The following is a 15,820-nucleotide window of genomic DNA, read 5'->3' on the forward strand; positions in this document are numbered from 1 at the left end:
CTTAAGATAAAACATCCCTCTTCAAATTGTGTAAATAAATGGACAAGGCTGAAACAATAACTGTTCCAGATGTCCCTCTCTGTATTTCAATATGCCATTCAGTATTAAGTTTTATTAATTTAGTACCTCATATGTGCAAGGGCGTGATTATTAATAAAAGAATCATCCTTCAGGAAGGGGCTTGAAGTTGTTTGACTTGTAGGAAGTTAGCATGCTCCTGGTTTTTAGGTGAGAGAGACAAAGTTAGTCTGTGAAAGAGGGTCTGGTGCTGTGTAGTTTCAACCCTTAGATTTTAAAAAATTTTTTGTATATGTGCTTTGTAGCCTTAACTAAGATATTTCAAGGATGTTATGGCTTTTGCTCTTTTCATTATAAAAGTAGTCCTGTAAATTACCCTTATTTTTGGTTTATAGATCATTTGCTCTTATGGTCATTGGCAAAGTTCTTTGAAATTTTGTATTCCTTTTAATGGGTCTTTATAAACATTTATATAGATACCAGTGGAATGGAAGAACAGGAAAAGGAAAAGAGGCGTCTTGTGATAGAGAAATTCCAGAAAGCACCTTTTGAAGAAATAGCAGCACAATGCGAATCCAAAGTAAGTGAACAAATGGTGAAGGAGGTGTGGGTGGGGTGGAGTTTGATTTCGTGGAAACTTCTTGGATAAGTGATTGAGGGGCTCCGAGTTTTGGTAAGTCAGCACAACACGAGGTAGTGTATCAGATAGGAACTGAAAACTCTGAAGGCTTAGCTATGAAGCCTAAGTAATTTCTTTGTGTAAAACAAGCTGTTATAAATGGCAGATCCCAAACTGGATGTTAATGATTGTTGTTGCTTTGATACGTTTTCTGCAGAGGTTTTCAATGATTTTGCTGTGGGTGTTTTGTTTTGTTTGTCTATTGGTTTGTCTTTACCAGTGAGACTAGGAAAGGAATAAAAGAGAAACTGAACGTTAAATTCCAGTGTATGAGACAGACAAAACGAAAACATTAAAGCATCTGTACCATCAGCTCATAGTTACAGTTATGCTTTGTCCTTGCATCTGTATTATGACATATGGGTATTTGGGAAATAATAAATTTATTCATAACTTTTTTTCTCCTTTGTAGGCAAATTTGCTTCATGATAGACTTGCTCAAATATTGGAACTCACCATACGGTAAGGGTTTTGTTACTACAACAGCAATAAAACAACAAAATAGAAACTAGGAGACCCCCTACAGATTTGTTGCCGATTGTGTTGAGTCATCTGTTCTTTTCACTTAGGGTGCACACAAGGTCACGATGGTGCCTTTGTCTTAGTCGTCGTTCTGTTTACTGGGTGGAGTCTGGTACCATTTCTTGTCCAGGTCTCTTCTAGCTTTTCCAGCTTTCCTTTTTAGATCTTTCATTCCTTCAAAATGGTCCTATGAGGACATCTCGGTAATTTGGAAAACTTGCATTCTAAAGATATTTTTAACCAGATAATTTCTCATATTTAACCATTTGGACCTGCAAAAGCTACAGTTTAATATGGTTCAGTGTCACAGTTCTTTCCAGTTCAAATGCATAACCCATCTTCTTAAAAGGAATGTTGTGAGGGACCACAGTGTTACAGTTACACTGTCATAACTATGTGGGTTTAATATTTTAGAATAAGTATTATGACTAGTTATGTCTTATTGGTACTGCAACTGCTACTTTTAGTTAGCATTTACTTACTACTAATAGTTAACATTTATTGAACACTTCTGGTATTCTAGGCACTGTGCTAATAAGTGCATTATTTCATTCAGTATTTACAACAAACCTAAAAAGTAGGTAGTGATTATTTTTACTTTACAAGTGTAGTAACAGAGGCACGTAGAAGTTAGGTAACTTATCCAGGGTCACCTAGTTAGGAAGTAGTAGTTGGGGATAGCTTACATGGCACAAAGAATTAAACAGACTTCTTAGAGTGCCCTCAGAACTTTCAGTTCCACTTTGATATATTTCCTCTTGTTGATATGCTTCACTCAAAAACACCAGACAGAGGAAAGAGTTTGTATTCTCTAGAAAAGAAACAAAACAATCTCAAACTTGGTTCTGTCATTCACTTTGACCTTAGTACAATAAGAAAAAAAAAAAAATCACAATAAATGTAAAGAAGCAGGAGAATACAGTAAGCATAAGCAGTCCCACAGATGACCCAGTTATTGGAATTGTAGACAAGACCATAAAAGATCACACACACACACAAGCATACACACATATCAAAGAATTTAAAGGAAAAGATCCATATATTTTAGGAGAGAAATGGAAACTCTAAAAAAGAGCCAAACTGTAGTTCAAGAACTGAATGATATAATGTCTGAAGGAAAAAATTTTATTGGATGGGTTAACAGTACATTGAACATTAGAGAAAAACTCTTAGTACATTGCTCATGGGAATATAAAATGAGACAAAAACTTTGTAAAACTTTAGCAGTTCCTTGTAAAGTTAAACATATACCAGCTCTTAAACCTATAGTCCCATTTCTCGGTATTTACCTAGAGAAATGAAAACTCATATTCACAAAAAGACATGTACGTGAATGTTTTCGCAGCTTTTTTCATAATCATGAAATGTCCATCAACAGGACAGTGGATTGACAAATAGTGGTATTCTTAATATAGTTAAATACTATTCAGCAGTAAAAAGGAACACTTTTTTTTGGTAAATCTGAAAAAAACATATTGCAAAAGAAACCAGAAATAAAAGAGTATAGCTTGTATGGACCATTCTTATAGGCTGTATAGGCCATTCATATAAAATTCAAGAACCAGAACAAGTGACACTGATCTACAGTGTTAGAGATCAGAACATAGTTTCTGAATGTGGATGTGTGTGCATGAGTACCTGGGAGTAGGGAGAAATTGACTGGTTAGGGACACAAAGGAATGTTTTTTTATTAATTTTTTTTTTTTTGGTGAGGAGGATTGGCCTTGAGCTAACGTCTGTGCCAGTCTTCCTCTATTTTTCATGTGGGACGCCACCAAGGTGTGGCTTGACGAGTGGTGCTAGGTCCATGCCCAGGACCCAAACCTGCAAACCCCTGGCTGCTGAAGCAGAGTGCGCAAACTTAACCACTATGCCACCAGGCTAGCCCCACAAAGGAACTACTTTTAAATGATGAAAGAGTTCAGTATCTTTATTGGGGTGTGATTTACATGGTATATACCTTTGTCAGTTCTTGCCAGACGGTACACTTACTGTCTGTGCGTTGCACTCTATGAAAATTATCCCTCAATAAAAAAATAAAGAAATTTTATGAATGTTGGCATGGTGATTGCAAATTAATTATTAGTTGCCAAAAACAGAATAATATATCAGGAAAATATAAGAGAACCAACTAGGGCCGGCCCCGTGGCTGAGTGGTTAAGTTTGTGCCCTCTGCTTTGGCGGCCCAGGGTTTCACCAGTTCAGATCCTGGGTGCGGACCTGGCACTGCTCATCAGGCCATGCTGAGGCAGCATCCCACGTAGCACAACCAGAAGGACCCACAACTAGAATATACAACTGTGTGCTGGGGGGACTTTGGGGAGAAGAAGAAGAAAAAGAAGATTGCAACAGATGTTAGCTCAGGGCTAATCTTAAGAAAAAAAGAGAACAAACTGAATAACTTGAATGAGAACAATTTACAGTTAGATAATTATATGAAGTTAATATTTGTACAGATAATAATTAATGAAAATTCACTACATATGAATGATAATGAAAAATTTGTCATATGTTCATAACTATAAAATACTAACAAACTGAAAGAACTACCTATGACTTACATGAAATACCTGTAAATCCCTGAAGTATGCCTAAGAATGCTCACACACATGCAAACTCATACCTTGTTATTGGATAGGAAGTTGATATCTTAAAGACATCAATTCTCTGCAGATTAATCTATAGTTTTAGTCAAAATCTTCACAGCATTATTTTTTTAATATCTGAACAAATGATGCTAAAGACAGTGTGGACGAATCCACATATGAAGCAGTCAGGAAAGTGGACGAAGGAAACAGGGAGCCTTGCCTTGCTGGGTGGGAAAACGTGCCATGGGTCTTTGGTACGTAAGCAGGCTGGGCTTGTGTACAGGTAGGCAGAGCAGAGGGGAATTCGGGAATAGAAGGGTCGGTAGTAAACAGAAGATTTCAGATTTTCAGGGACGAGAGCAAATGTTCAATAAGTTTTGTTTGGACAACTGCTAAGGACTATTGACCAGCAAAGGAGGGCGGATTCTTTCTTCACTTCTTTTACCAAAATAGAAAATTTAACTCTTGTTTAGAAAAATACATAGAAATACTAAAGTTTATATAGGGATATTGTTTGTAATCTTGGCCTGGGGAAAATTTTCTTTAGCATAATACAAAAACTACAAATCATAAGAAAATAATTGATTCTTTGGTAAAGATTTAAGCATTTGGCAAAAAAAAAAAATACAAAGCTGAGAATTAAATAATGAATTGTGGAAAATCATTTGTATCATATGACAAAAGATTAGATTCCTAAATTCAGAGAAAAACTTTTGAGTACAAATATAGGCAGTGGACTCAAATAGACTATTCATTTTAAAAGAAACATAAAATGGATATTAAATGTACAAAGATGTTTAGCATTAGTATTAATGCTGCTACATTCATAGTAACTCAAAAATTGAAAATAAAAGTAAGAATGCAGTCCCTTTTGCCTGTGACATTGGCCAAGATTTTTAAAAAAAGATTGCTTATACCCAATATTTATAATGGTATAAAAGAACAGGTACACTCAAATGTTGAAAGTATAAATTGCTAGTATTCTGACAATAATGTATCAAAATCAAAATTGTGAGTACACTTTGATCTAGAAATTCTATTTGTAAGCATATAAACCACAGTCAGGATAAAGCTATGTGTGTATAGGGATAGACTTGGGAGCGTTATTTATAATAATGGAAATGAAACTGCATTTGTCCACTGGATTAAATCAACGACAATATATCCATGTAAAGTAATACCATGCTGTCATCCAAAAGGATAATACATGTATGTAGGAAAGACGTTTTACTAGTGAAACAAAGCAAGCTTATAAGAATGGGTATAGTGTAATCCCATTATAAAAAATTATACATACATATATTCCAAAGAAAATGTCTGGTTTAGACTTAAAGACAGCTTGATACCACCAGGATCCATTTCCCATACAGCCTCGTAGCTGGCTAGTAACTGTATCACATTGACCCCTGCTGTGAGGGGTCTTACTCTGCTGTTGCAGGTGGTCATGAGGATGCTCTGTGAAGTGAACAGCTTTTAAATATGCGTATTGACAGTGCCTTGTTCTTCTTTTACAGTCCTCCTCCCAGCCCATCAGGAACACTGACCATCACTTCTGGGCATGCCCAATATCAGTCTGTCCCAGTCTATGAGATGAAGTTTCCGGATCTGTGTGTGTACTGAGTGGCTCATGAGGACCCCAGCATAGGATTTTAAAGCCTAACAATGAAGGTCAAGCTGAGTTTTCAGGGTTTACCTAATGTGTTATCAACATACTTCCTGAAAGTAGTGATGGAACTTTTCTTTAACCAAATGCTTGGCATATCATATCAGAAATTTTGGAACTATATATGATTTAGAGTACTTTCGAAAATAGATTTATGCCATGTTAATTTCTTTTGAGGTTCCTGTTGGCTTTTAAAGTTGAACATGTATTGGTCTCACATTATTCCATTGTTAAACAGTATATTTTAAACTTTTCACAAACACATAATTTAAAAAAAAAATTAAGCCTTCAGAGGATTGAAGATGTATAAAAAGTGTCTGCTCTATTTCTTAAACATCTACACAACTGCTTAGAAGTAGAATTACCTTTGTTTTTGGCTATCTGCAAAAACAGAAACATACAAATATATTCCTAATCCCGGGGCTACAAAAGTGTTCTGTGGCTTGTTGTCCCCATATTGTAGATGTTGTGCTGGGTGTCCCTTTATTAACGTGTTTCCTGTAATAACATGTGCTAGGCATTCCTCAACTCGTTTATGGTAAAAAGCGTCTATGAGTAATATTCCTAGAACATGACCCTAAAGTCGCCATACTTTAAAGTGTCTACTACTTGTAATACTGTGTATTCTGCAGAGAGTTTGACCATTCTACTTGAGAGGCTTAGAGCTTACTCCTTGAGTACCGAACTGTGCAATATTTTCTACATCATAAGATGTATTAGTTTACAGACTGTGCTTTGAAATTATAGTGGTATTTTGCTGTGGCTCCATGAATTAAATGAGCTATACATTTAGTATAGAAAAAAAACCATTTAAAACTGCTACTAGTTCACCTGTGAAGAGTGTGTACATTTTATTTCTATTAAGAACACATTAATTTACATTTTTATATTGTGCATTATTTTAAATTCTCATCAAAAAATTCCCCAAATGGACTTTGAATTTGTAAGATCTGAACTTGTAACTTGTAGGCATCTCTGTTTAGGATTTGTTATGTTACATTTGAAAAGAGTGCCTGTGGTTTTAGCAATTAAGCGTGCTAAGGATCGTCAGTTTAAGCTTCTGTTGATTTCAATTACTAAGATTACATGTGCTGACAGACTCATAATGTTTTATTAAAATTATGTACATTTTAGTGAATTCCATCACATGGCAAAATGAACAACTTTCTTTGCAACTCTTATAAAATTCTTTTAGGACATTTTTATAAAATAACCTCTTTATAATTCTACCTTTTCAGATGTGATTTTTTTTTTTACATGAAACAGTGTACATATCAAAAATTGTAGCTCAAAAAACAATTCAGCTTTTAGCTTTTGTTTTTGTTTGAAAAGTTGCAGTGAAGAATGGCATGTTACAACTTTGTGATTATGATTATTTGGGCACCTTTAGTAGAAACAGAAAAAAGTAAGGAAGTGATGATAGAGCAAGCATACTCGAAATTTTCGGAATATTTAAACCAAAGTACAGCATCTTGAAATATCTTGCGAAAGCTCCTAGTCATTTAAACCTTTAAAATGATGCCCAACATCCTGGGCGCTTTGTTAAGTGAGGCGCAGGTAGACGGGAGCTCGCTCCAGAGCGCTGTGCATCCCCGCGGGGCTGAAGGGCCCTGTTGCTCTGTCACTGTAACTTTGCCTTTTGATCAGGTGAAATGTTTCACTATTTAATAGGCCAAGTTTTATGTTTTTTTATTTCCCTTTTTTTCTTTTGTACTTTTAAAGAAGGATATTAGTTTTTGACTGTACATTTAAAACAAAGCAGGGGGACATGCAAAACAATCATCATCCACTTGGATGTCATTTTATAGATTAACACTGTGTGCTTTTGTATGAAAAATATATATAACTGAATAGTATAAGAAAAGAAGATATATATTCGTTTGCACTCATGCAAAACAGACTTTGATCTACAAACTTTCGTGTTTCTCTGTGATTTAAAAATGCACGTATTGCATGTAAAGGAAGACCATTTCAATTAATGTTTATCACACCTTTCTCCTGGTCTGTTTGTAAACTGTTGATTTGGGGTTTTGTGGGGTTTTTTTCCTGTTGTTGTTTTTAAATCACAGTAGACTTCTGTATATCCTAGATTACTGAGCTGGTCTTTCTAACAATGAGTCCCAAGAAACAGATTTTTCCTTTGGCTTGCCCCTTTCAGGAGATGGCAGGAGGTCCTGCAGGGAATAGGTGTGCGTATTGTATTACAGCCAGTTTGGATGCTGAAAGGTTAGGATTTGTTGAAGCTCACTGTATTGCTATATTTTTGTAGCCATTTAAAACTCTTAATAAACTGTTCGTCATTCTGTTTTCGCTGTAGACGTTTGCTTATAGCATTCACTTTTTTCTTGACATCGAATCGTTAACATTTAAATGTCCCTCCTGTGCTTGTGTTGTCTTTCACTGCTTATACGGAGTTTGCTTGTCATTGGAGTTTACCTCAGTACACACATGCGCGCACGCACACATTTCCTTCCTACTTCCAAACTCACCTTTTAAAGTAATAATGCCACACTTTACCAGCAATTAACTTCTCCCTCCTCAAAATATTTCTCTTCTTCCTGTCTGAAAATGGAACTAATTTGTCTTATTCATTTGAGTATGTTTAATAAATGTAATGAAGTGAGTTTTTTGAAATGTAAAAATTCACGTGCAGTTCATATGTAAGCAATAAAACAAAATCAAATTACTTCTGTATAAGTACATTTTTATAATAGCTATTATTACATTTCTTAAATTTATTCAGTATTTTGCTTTAGTTAAAAATGAGCTTTAGTAAAAATCAAATTGCCAAGTGGCTTCATCCTCACATACACGGGAAGTATCAGAACCATAATTGCCAGTCGTGACGAAACAGAGCTAAGGGAAAGCTCAGAGTGGGAGCACGTCAGTCTTAATGTTTGTGGTTCAGGTCTATCTCCTTGCTGTGTAAATTACATGAAGCCTGTCTCTGAAAAAATGACTACTCTCTGGCACCCTCTGCCACCCTGATTTGCATTTTCTACTCCTTGTGGAGCTGTACCTCATGGCCTGATTGGGGTTCGGGGACTTCCTTTAGACAGTGTAGTGGGGCAGTGAGGAGCATGGGCTCTGGGTTCAAATCCAGCCCTGCCACTTCCTGGCTGGTGGCTTAGGCAACTGCCTAACCTTGAGCTTTGAGGTCCTCACCTGTAAAATGAGGACGGTGAGTTCTGCCCTCAGAGGTTAGCTGTGAGGAAGAAGTGCATCACTTAGAAGAGGTTCATTGTGCCATGCCTACATGAAACAGAGTAAGCATTCAATATGTGTTTATCATTATGATAACCCTCCTTGAGTTTACTACACTGGCACTTAGGCAACCTCAGCGGCTGTCTCAGTTCCATAGTCTTAGGCCCGTCACTCCACGTTTCTGAACCTGATTTTTAGGTAGAAAATGAGCGGTCTGTATGATATCTGTCCTATCTCATAGGCTTTCTTTCCAATTCTGACTTGTTGGATCCTGTTACCTGTTCGCTCATCTGATAAATTATTGATCTCAAGTACCAAGTTCAAGAATGAAAACGTAGAGCCAAGGTGGAGTGTCAAACTCTGCTCTTGGTTTTGCTGTATTCTCCTTTTGCTTACACTTTGAGTCAGAGGTGGACTATTCGAAAGGCACTATCTTAGCCTAGTTCTCCTAAAGCAGAGCCTAAGACCAAGGCTTGCATTCAGGGGTTAGCCTGGGAAGTGAGCGCAGGGCACCCCAGCAAGGGACTGGCCCAGTGAGATGGAAGGAGAGGATTCATTTATAAATTGGCCGTCACTGTAGGTGACTAGAGATCCATCCTACTGGACATTCTATAGAGTCTCATGAAATAATCTCAGAACTGTCCACCCAGATGATGAAAGTCGGGGAGCATGTATCCTTCGGCTTCTGTTCTTCATGGTCAAGGATGGCCCTGTTGGCATTAACTCCCCCCATTTCTGGATTGTGTGTGCTTGAGTGCTGAGTGGTTTCCCAAGGTGCCCCACACCTCATTCTCAGAGAGGTCCTTTCTCAGAATGCAAAAAGTCTGGCAGTACAGAAGGCAGGTCAGATCCCACCTCCGTGAGTGAGGCGGGTCCAAGCTTGTATGGAGCTGGGTATCATAGCAGTGTCTGGAGTAAGAGGCAGGGATTAGACAATGTGAAGTCAGGCAAGAGGTGTCCAACATAACGCCATCTAGTCTGATATTTAAGATCAAGACGAAATCTATGAGCATCAGATTTACAATTGCAAATTTACCCCATGTTGCTGAATGAGCCAAGGGAGGGATTTTTAAAGATGGGAGATTCTAGGGCATGTTTGCATGCTGACTGGAATGGTAGGAAGAAGAGAGGGATGAATTGATGCAGCATAAAGAAAAGATATTTGCAGGAATCAAACCCTGGAGAAGGCAATGGGGCATTGTCCCCAGAGCATATGTGGGGGGATTGGCCTTTGTTATGGATAAGAAACCCTTAAAACAAGAAGGCAGAGGAAGACTACGCAGGTGACTTTGTAACTTTGGTGTCAGGAAATGAGGGCATTCCCACTGGAAAGCTTCAATTTTCTCAGCGGAGTATTAGGTGAGATCGTTGTCGCTAGGCAGTTCTCCACGTGTGTCTTGCATTTCTGCATGTCTTATGAGCCAAGACACTAACTGCCTTTATTCTGGACTATCTTTTCAGAGATGTGGTATAGCAAACAGACTTGGAAGATAAACGGCGTCTCCCTTTGGAGCCAAGGATAGCCATGCTTACTGTCAAACATAGTAAAGACAATGTCTTCTGCTGGGGTAAAGGTCAAACAGGCTTACAGCCAATTACAAAAGTCGTAGGTTCCCTAAACTCAGGATTCTCCCATGTAATGAAACCCACCGTCTGTGTAGGTGTCACCTGGCCCTCCTTGCATTGCTTCATGGCTTGAGGAACCAGAATAAATGCTGACACTCAGGCTACTGCCACTGCTGTAAGTAAGAAAGTCCTTGGTCTCTGACCCAAGTGTCTCCTGTCTTCTCCAGCATCCATGAAATGCAGGCTAACTTAAGTTGCACAGCTCTTGACAGTCGTCAGCTGAGAGAGAGGGGGAGTTGTGGGACATTCGAGGAGAGGACAGGAGGGACCAAACAATTGTCTTGGAGAGCAGAAGCATCAGCTTCTTAAGAAGAGATTGAACACCCATGCGAGGTTTTGTGGTCGTGAACCTAAAGTGAAGCGGGTCAGCTGGCTCAGTTGCTTTTTCCGTTCAGCAACATTCGGCTGCCTCAGGTGAAGATGTGGAGAAGGCAGATGGTCACCGTACATGTGGCCGGCCTGGCCCAGTGACTGCCACGGGGAGTGGGCACTTAGTAAATACCTGCCGGGTTAAAGGGAGGGAAAGAGGAGCCAGCAAGCAAGTTACCAGTTGCAGCAAATGCCATTGCTGACACTCCTCACCTTTGCCATGTCAGTGTATGCTGGCTGACTGCCAACTGCTAGCACCTGCATTTCTTTGCCTAGAGGCTTTTTCTGGCCGTTGGAGCCTGCTTGTTCCCAAGTGCAGCAGGCCAGAAGGAAACCACCTTCCATGGGAGTAGTGGCTCATCTGATAGAAGTTACTGCCTCTCTCTCCTCGTGTGTGTGTGTGTGTGTGTGTGTGTGTGTGTGTGTGTATTCTGCTTCTAGTGGCGACCTGCTCAATGATGCACCCTTCCTTGACTGCCTTTCCTGTCCTGTCTTCTTTCTTTGCTCTTCTCTCAGTGTTTCCTTCACTTCCCAAATAAACTGCTTGCCCTCAAGTCCTTGTCTAAGGGTCCACTTCTGGGGGAACCAGACGTAGCTTGTTAGTTAAGGTCACGTTGTTAAAGAGATTCCAGTGTGTTGGACTCGTCAGAAGGTGCTCACCACATGATTCCCCTGGGAGGTGGGGAAGGATAGCGGCTGTGGGCTTGGCGACATGACCTTTGGATTTCTTAAGGTGTTGCCAACTTCCGAAGATTTTCCTGCACGTGAAGGTCAGCAGACACTGAGCTCTTCAGAGGGTCTGCTCTCCCATCTGAGGAGCAGCAGGGACTCAGGATCATCTCCTGACAGGACACCTGGTTTATGGGGACCGAGAACGAAGGATGTGATGGGAGCCAGTGTTTGTGTCCCTGTTGAATCTTGAGGGGGATTCTGGTGGCACATTGCCGTTTGCCTGGTACCCAGTGAAATCTCAATAACTATTGGGTGAGTGGATGGATGGATATGATTTCAGGTTTTTTTAACTACCATAATATTCATCAACCTGTGTCAGACTGGGCATTTGCATTCCCTAAGCTTCCATCCACTGGGATAAACCCTATTGAAAAAAAAAATTAAAAGTCCAGGACCCAAGACAAGGTAAGCAGCGACTCTTCAGGGTGGTGGCTGTGGCACAGGGTCACTCTTAATAACTAGAGTGGCAAGGGTACTTTTAGGGCACATAGCACTCTGCATACATCTTTGGTGGGTATTTGGGGACCCATAGGTGATTGCGTAAGATTGATTAAATATACTCCCTTCTATTTTTTTCCCTTTTTTTTTAAATTTTTTTTTTGAGGATGATTAGCCCTGAGCTAACCTCTGCCAATCCTCCTCTTCTTGCTGAGGAAGACTGGCCCTGAGCTAAGATCCAAGCCCATCTTCCTCTACTTTCTATGTGGGACACCCGCCACAGCATGGCTTGACAAGCAGTGTATAGGTCCACACCTGGGATCCGAACCAGTGGTGAACCCCAGGCCACCGAAGTGGAACAAGCGCAGTTAACCACTGCACCACCAGGCTGGCCTCTATTTTTTTTTTTTTGTAATAGAGGAAAAAATAGCTTTCAATGATTGGGGAGAAGAGAGATTTTTTTCCCCTTCATTGTCTCTGTCATCTCACCTTTGCAATCTATCCATGCACCAGTATCTACAACATTTCTTAAAAACAAAGCAAAACAAAGAAACGATGGGCATATTTATTGAGCTTCCATAGTGCACTACAGGAAGTGTGCCTTCTCCAGATGCGCTTGTGAATGTGAGCTGACAGTCTCACTCCCTCTCTTCCCTTTGAGCCTCTGCTCAGAGGAGGACAGAGGAGAGAGGAGACGGAGCCCGGGGAGGTTAAGGGAATGGGAGAGACAGAACTACAGGGCGTGCTTGTCATTTTCTCTGGGGATCTATCTGGGGCCATGGTGTGGCCTGGTCCCCCTGGGACCAAGTGACTTCCCCAGAAATATTCTGGTTCTTCTCAGACCCTCCGTGTGGGGCGTGGCTTCCTCGCTGTTCTCTTCGGAGCTGGAGCCGAGGGAGGGAGCTGAAGGCCCTCCGCCCGTGCCGTCCTCGCAGGATAGCTGGTGGCCCTGGCACTCTTGTCTCCCTGATGACTTGAGGCTTTGGTTAAAGACGGCGGAGGCCATGCACTCAGCCGCCGTCTGGTCACAGGCACAAAGCAGCTTCGCGCACAAGCTCTGCCCCACACCTTAGAGGGCAAGAACAGAGCAGCAGACATGAGACATTGTAGGACGGCACGTGGAGGCCTCCACGGCCGGCCCGGCTGCCCCTTCAGCCCTGCCCTCTCACCCTCATCTTGAACCTCTTGATGTCCGGCATCCACTGATCCCTCGACTGGGAACATTCTAGCTTTCTCCTCCTGGTTAACTCATCCTTGTCTGTCAAGATTCCATGTGGCGTCCCCATCCCCAGAAAGCTTCCTCGAGCCTCCAGCTGAATGAAGTGTCTTGTGGGCTCCTGTTGAATCCTACCCTGCAGCTCCTTCTGTCACTGCAGAATTTATTTTTTTTTTGCCATTTGTACTTTTTTGTATTTCTACTTGCTAGATCTGGCAACCCTACCTAATTCTTGACTGTTCAGTTGCACACAGTGCAGGTGGGGAAGGATAGCATCTGTAACTCAAACGAAATAATGTATTTGAAGGTGCTTAGACATAGATCAGCGTCCTGCAAATATTATCCTTGTGACCTGTAGTTTTCAGAGACGTATTTGGGCTGCATAATTTTTTCGTCGGATCCTACGGTGGAGTGTTCCTCACCCAGACCAACCAGATTTTTACTCATCACACTGACCCTCCGAATCTCCTGCCCGGGCCATCCCAGCAGACCAGACACACCTGTTGCATTTCAACAGCAGGAAGCAGAAAGAGGAGAGACAAGAGAGCAGAGTGGACACACATAAGCCTGCTCCCCTAGAGCCACTCTGCCCGAGCGTCAGGACCGCACAGAGCAGCTCCGAGATGCCCTCATGTCTCATTACCCGACACCTGCATCTGGGACGGGACACTGTGCTCGGAGCTCACAGAGGGTCAGAATCCGTTCACTGAAGCTCCGTAGGAGTTCAGGCTCCAGATGCAGGTTTCCTGGGTTCTGTGAGAGCGGAGGGATGGAGGAGCCTCAGCTGAGCAGAGGAGCCCTAATAGCGTGATTGCATCATATGATAATCGTCGGTCCTGTCACTCATGGGCTCTAAACCCTCCCCCAGCGCCTAGTCCCCCTGTGGGACAAAATATAAATGTTTCAGTCTTGGCTTCATGATCTGGTACTTATTTGTCCCCGCAACCTCACCTTGCACCACAGCGGTGCCCCCAACCTCACTTTCTCCTCGATGATACAGCACCATGCGGAGTTCCTAAACTGCCCCAAATGCTGTGATTTTCCTCTTCCCATTTCTTGCAACAGCCACACCCAGCATGGCCACCTGGGAACCCATTAACCTCCTGTGAGATCTCCCCTCACTCTGTCTTCTGACTCCTAACTTCCCCAGCCTCCCTGCCCTCCTCTGCAGGCTCACACTCCCCTGACCCACGCTCTGGGCGCGCTGTGCTGCACGTATTACACGAGACTGGAACAGCCCCTTGCTCGTGTCTCTCCCTTCCAGGCTGTGAGCAGTTTGAGGCAGGGGACACGCATGTTTATCGTTTCCCTAGTTCCCTATGAAGGTTTGTTGGATAATTGAATAACTGAAAGAAGGATGACTGACGTGTAAGCAGGGAGCTCCCGGGAAGGGAGAGGCACACGCGATCCTACAGGACCCAGCAGCACGAGGTCCATGCTGAGGGAGTGCAGAGCAAGGAAGGGGGACTGAAGGCCCAGCCAGCAGCTTCTGCAGACAGAAAGCGAGGAGAAGAGCAAGCCCTCGCAGGGCTCTCGTGAGATGCTACGGGGAGCATTTCCTTTTAAACTGCAGAGCAGAAGGGAAACGCATCCGCTGATGTGGACGCGGACGTGGAGCCAGAGAATGAAGAGAAAGCCAGTGCTAAAGCCGGCCTCGCTGTAAGAGTGATGCTCGGGGGGCGTGGCAGTTTGCACACGTCCACCACCCCGAGCGCCCCCAGAGGAGCCTCTGGCTTCCGGGTCGGGGAGGAATAGAGCCGCAGGCCCACCTCTGCCTTCAGCCAGAGCCGCTCCCCTTTTGTGTGGGAGATCGCACTTGAGAGTTTTCTGCTTCTTAGGAAAAGAGACCCACTGGCACGGTGAGGACCCCGTCCTGGGCCTGAGACGGTCTGCTTTGAGAGGTCCACTTCCCGCTCCAGCACGTCTACCTGTGCGGTCCGGGGCCTCGGCCACGGCCTCCGTGAAACGGGAGGACTCAGTGAGGCCTCAGAGGATTGTTGCGAGGATCGGCTCCGCTAACACAGCTCAGGGAACAGAAGGGCTCATCGCAAGCCCTCCGTAAGCACGGGCTGTTTCTGTGCTTCCGGGTCTGCGCTAACCAGCTCAGCGACTCTAGGCAGCCGGCTCAGCCTCTTGAACTTGAGCCTCCTCCTCAGTGGAACAGGGGTACTAAACGTGCCTCAGAGTTAGGAAGAGTTTGAGTCACGTGATAGACGAGCAAGGGCTTGGGGAAGCACCCGGAAGCACGAGCTAGGGCCGTGATGCTGACCTGAATGAAAGCATCACTCGCCGTGCAGCCCCTCAGCACTTACACCTGGGTGCGCCATCCACGCACAGCACCGGCGACGGAGAAAGCCTCTCGAGCAGGCAGCCCAGCCTTCTCACCTGCTCCAGGCAGCAGTGATGGGAGAAACAGCACCTAAGACCAAGGAAAACCTTTTACTGCCCAGAGCTCCCAGCTCCCCCATAACTCCCTCAAGATCTGCTTCTCCCACACTCCCTGTAGTCCTGAGAGAAGCCACTGCCTCCTTTCCAGTGCACGTTGGGCTGATTTATATATACATCAAGGGCCACCATGTATGGTTGCTCAGGTTGTGTACTGCACAAAGATGGCATACCTAAGGCAGTGTCAATCACACTGTATGCATCTTATTATTTAAATTTTTTTTGTATTTTTATTATGACTGTGTTGATTGCAAAGATGGGTGGTTTGCATATTTATTACAGTGATTTTCCAACAGATGGAAATAAAGGGTCTTAAGGAA

At 42.6% G+C, this 15,820-nt stretch overlaps 2 protein-coding genes across 6 annotated transcripts in view; one reads left to right on the forward strand and one right to left on the reverse strand.

Annotated features, from left to right (window-relative positions):
- EFR3A (EFR3 homolog A) overlaps nt 1-8,157 on the forward strand; it is a 103,499-nt gene extending 95,342 nt beyond the window's left edge. For all 5 annotated transcript variants that reach the window (XM_014831319.3, XM_014831323.3, XM_070481611.1 and 2 more), the window contains 3 exons: nt 495-598; nt 1,110-1,159; nt 5,322-8,157. In XM_014831319.3, the coding sequence (XP_014686805.1) occupies nt 495-598; nt 1,110-1,159; nt 5,322-5,427 (260 nt within the window). In that variant the 3' untranslated portion in view covers nt 5,428-8,157. The remainder of the gene's footprint in view (nt 1-494; nt 599-1,109; nt 1,160-5,321) is intronic.
- The window catches only part of OC90 (otoconin 90), a 41,257-nt gene continuing 32,528 nt past the window's right edge, over nt 7,092-15,820 (reverse strand). Inside the window, exons 14-15 of the mRNA XM_070480906.1 lie at nt 15,368-15,474; nt 7,092-12,907 (exon numbers count right to left, since the gene is read on the reverse strand). Of these exons, the coding sequence (XP_070337007.1) occupies nt 12,606-12,907; nt 15,368-15,474 (409 nt within the window). The 3' untranslated portion in view covers nt 7,092-12,605. The remainder of the gene's footprint in view (nt 12,908-15,367; nt 15,475-15,820) is intronic.

This window comes from Equus asinus, chromosome 12 (assembly GCF_041296235.1).
Source record: "Equus asinus isolate D_3611 breed Donkey chromosome 12, EquAss-T2T_v2, whole genome shotgun sequence".
Classification (NCBI taxonomy): Eukaryota; Metazoa; Chordata; class Mammalia; order Perissodactyla; family Equidae; genus Equus; species Equus asinus.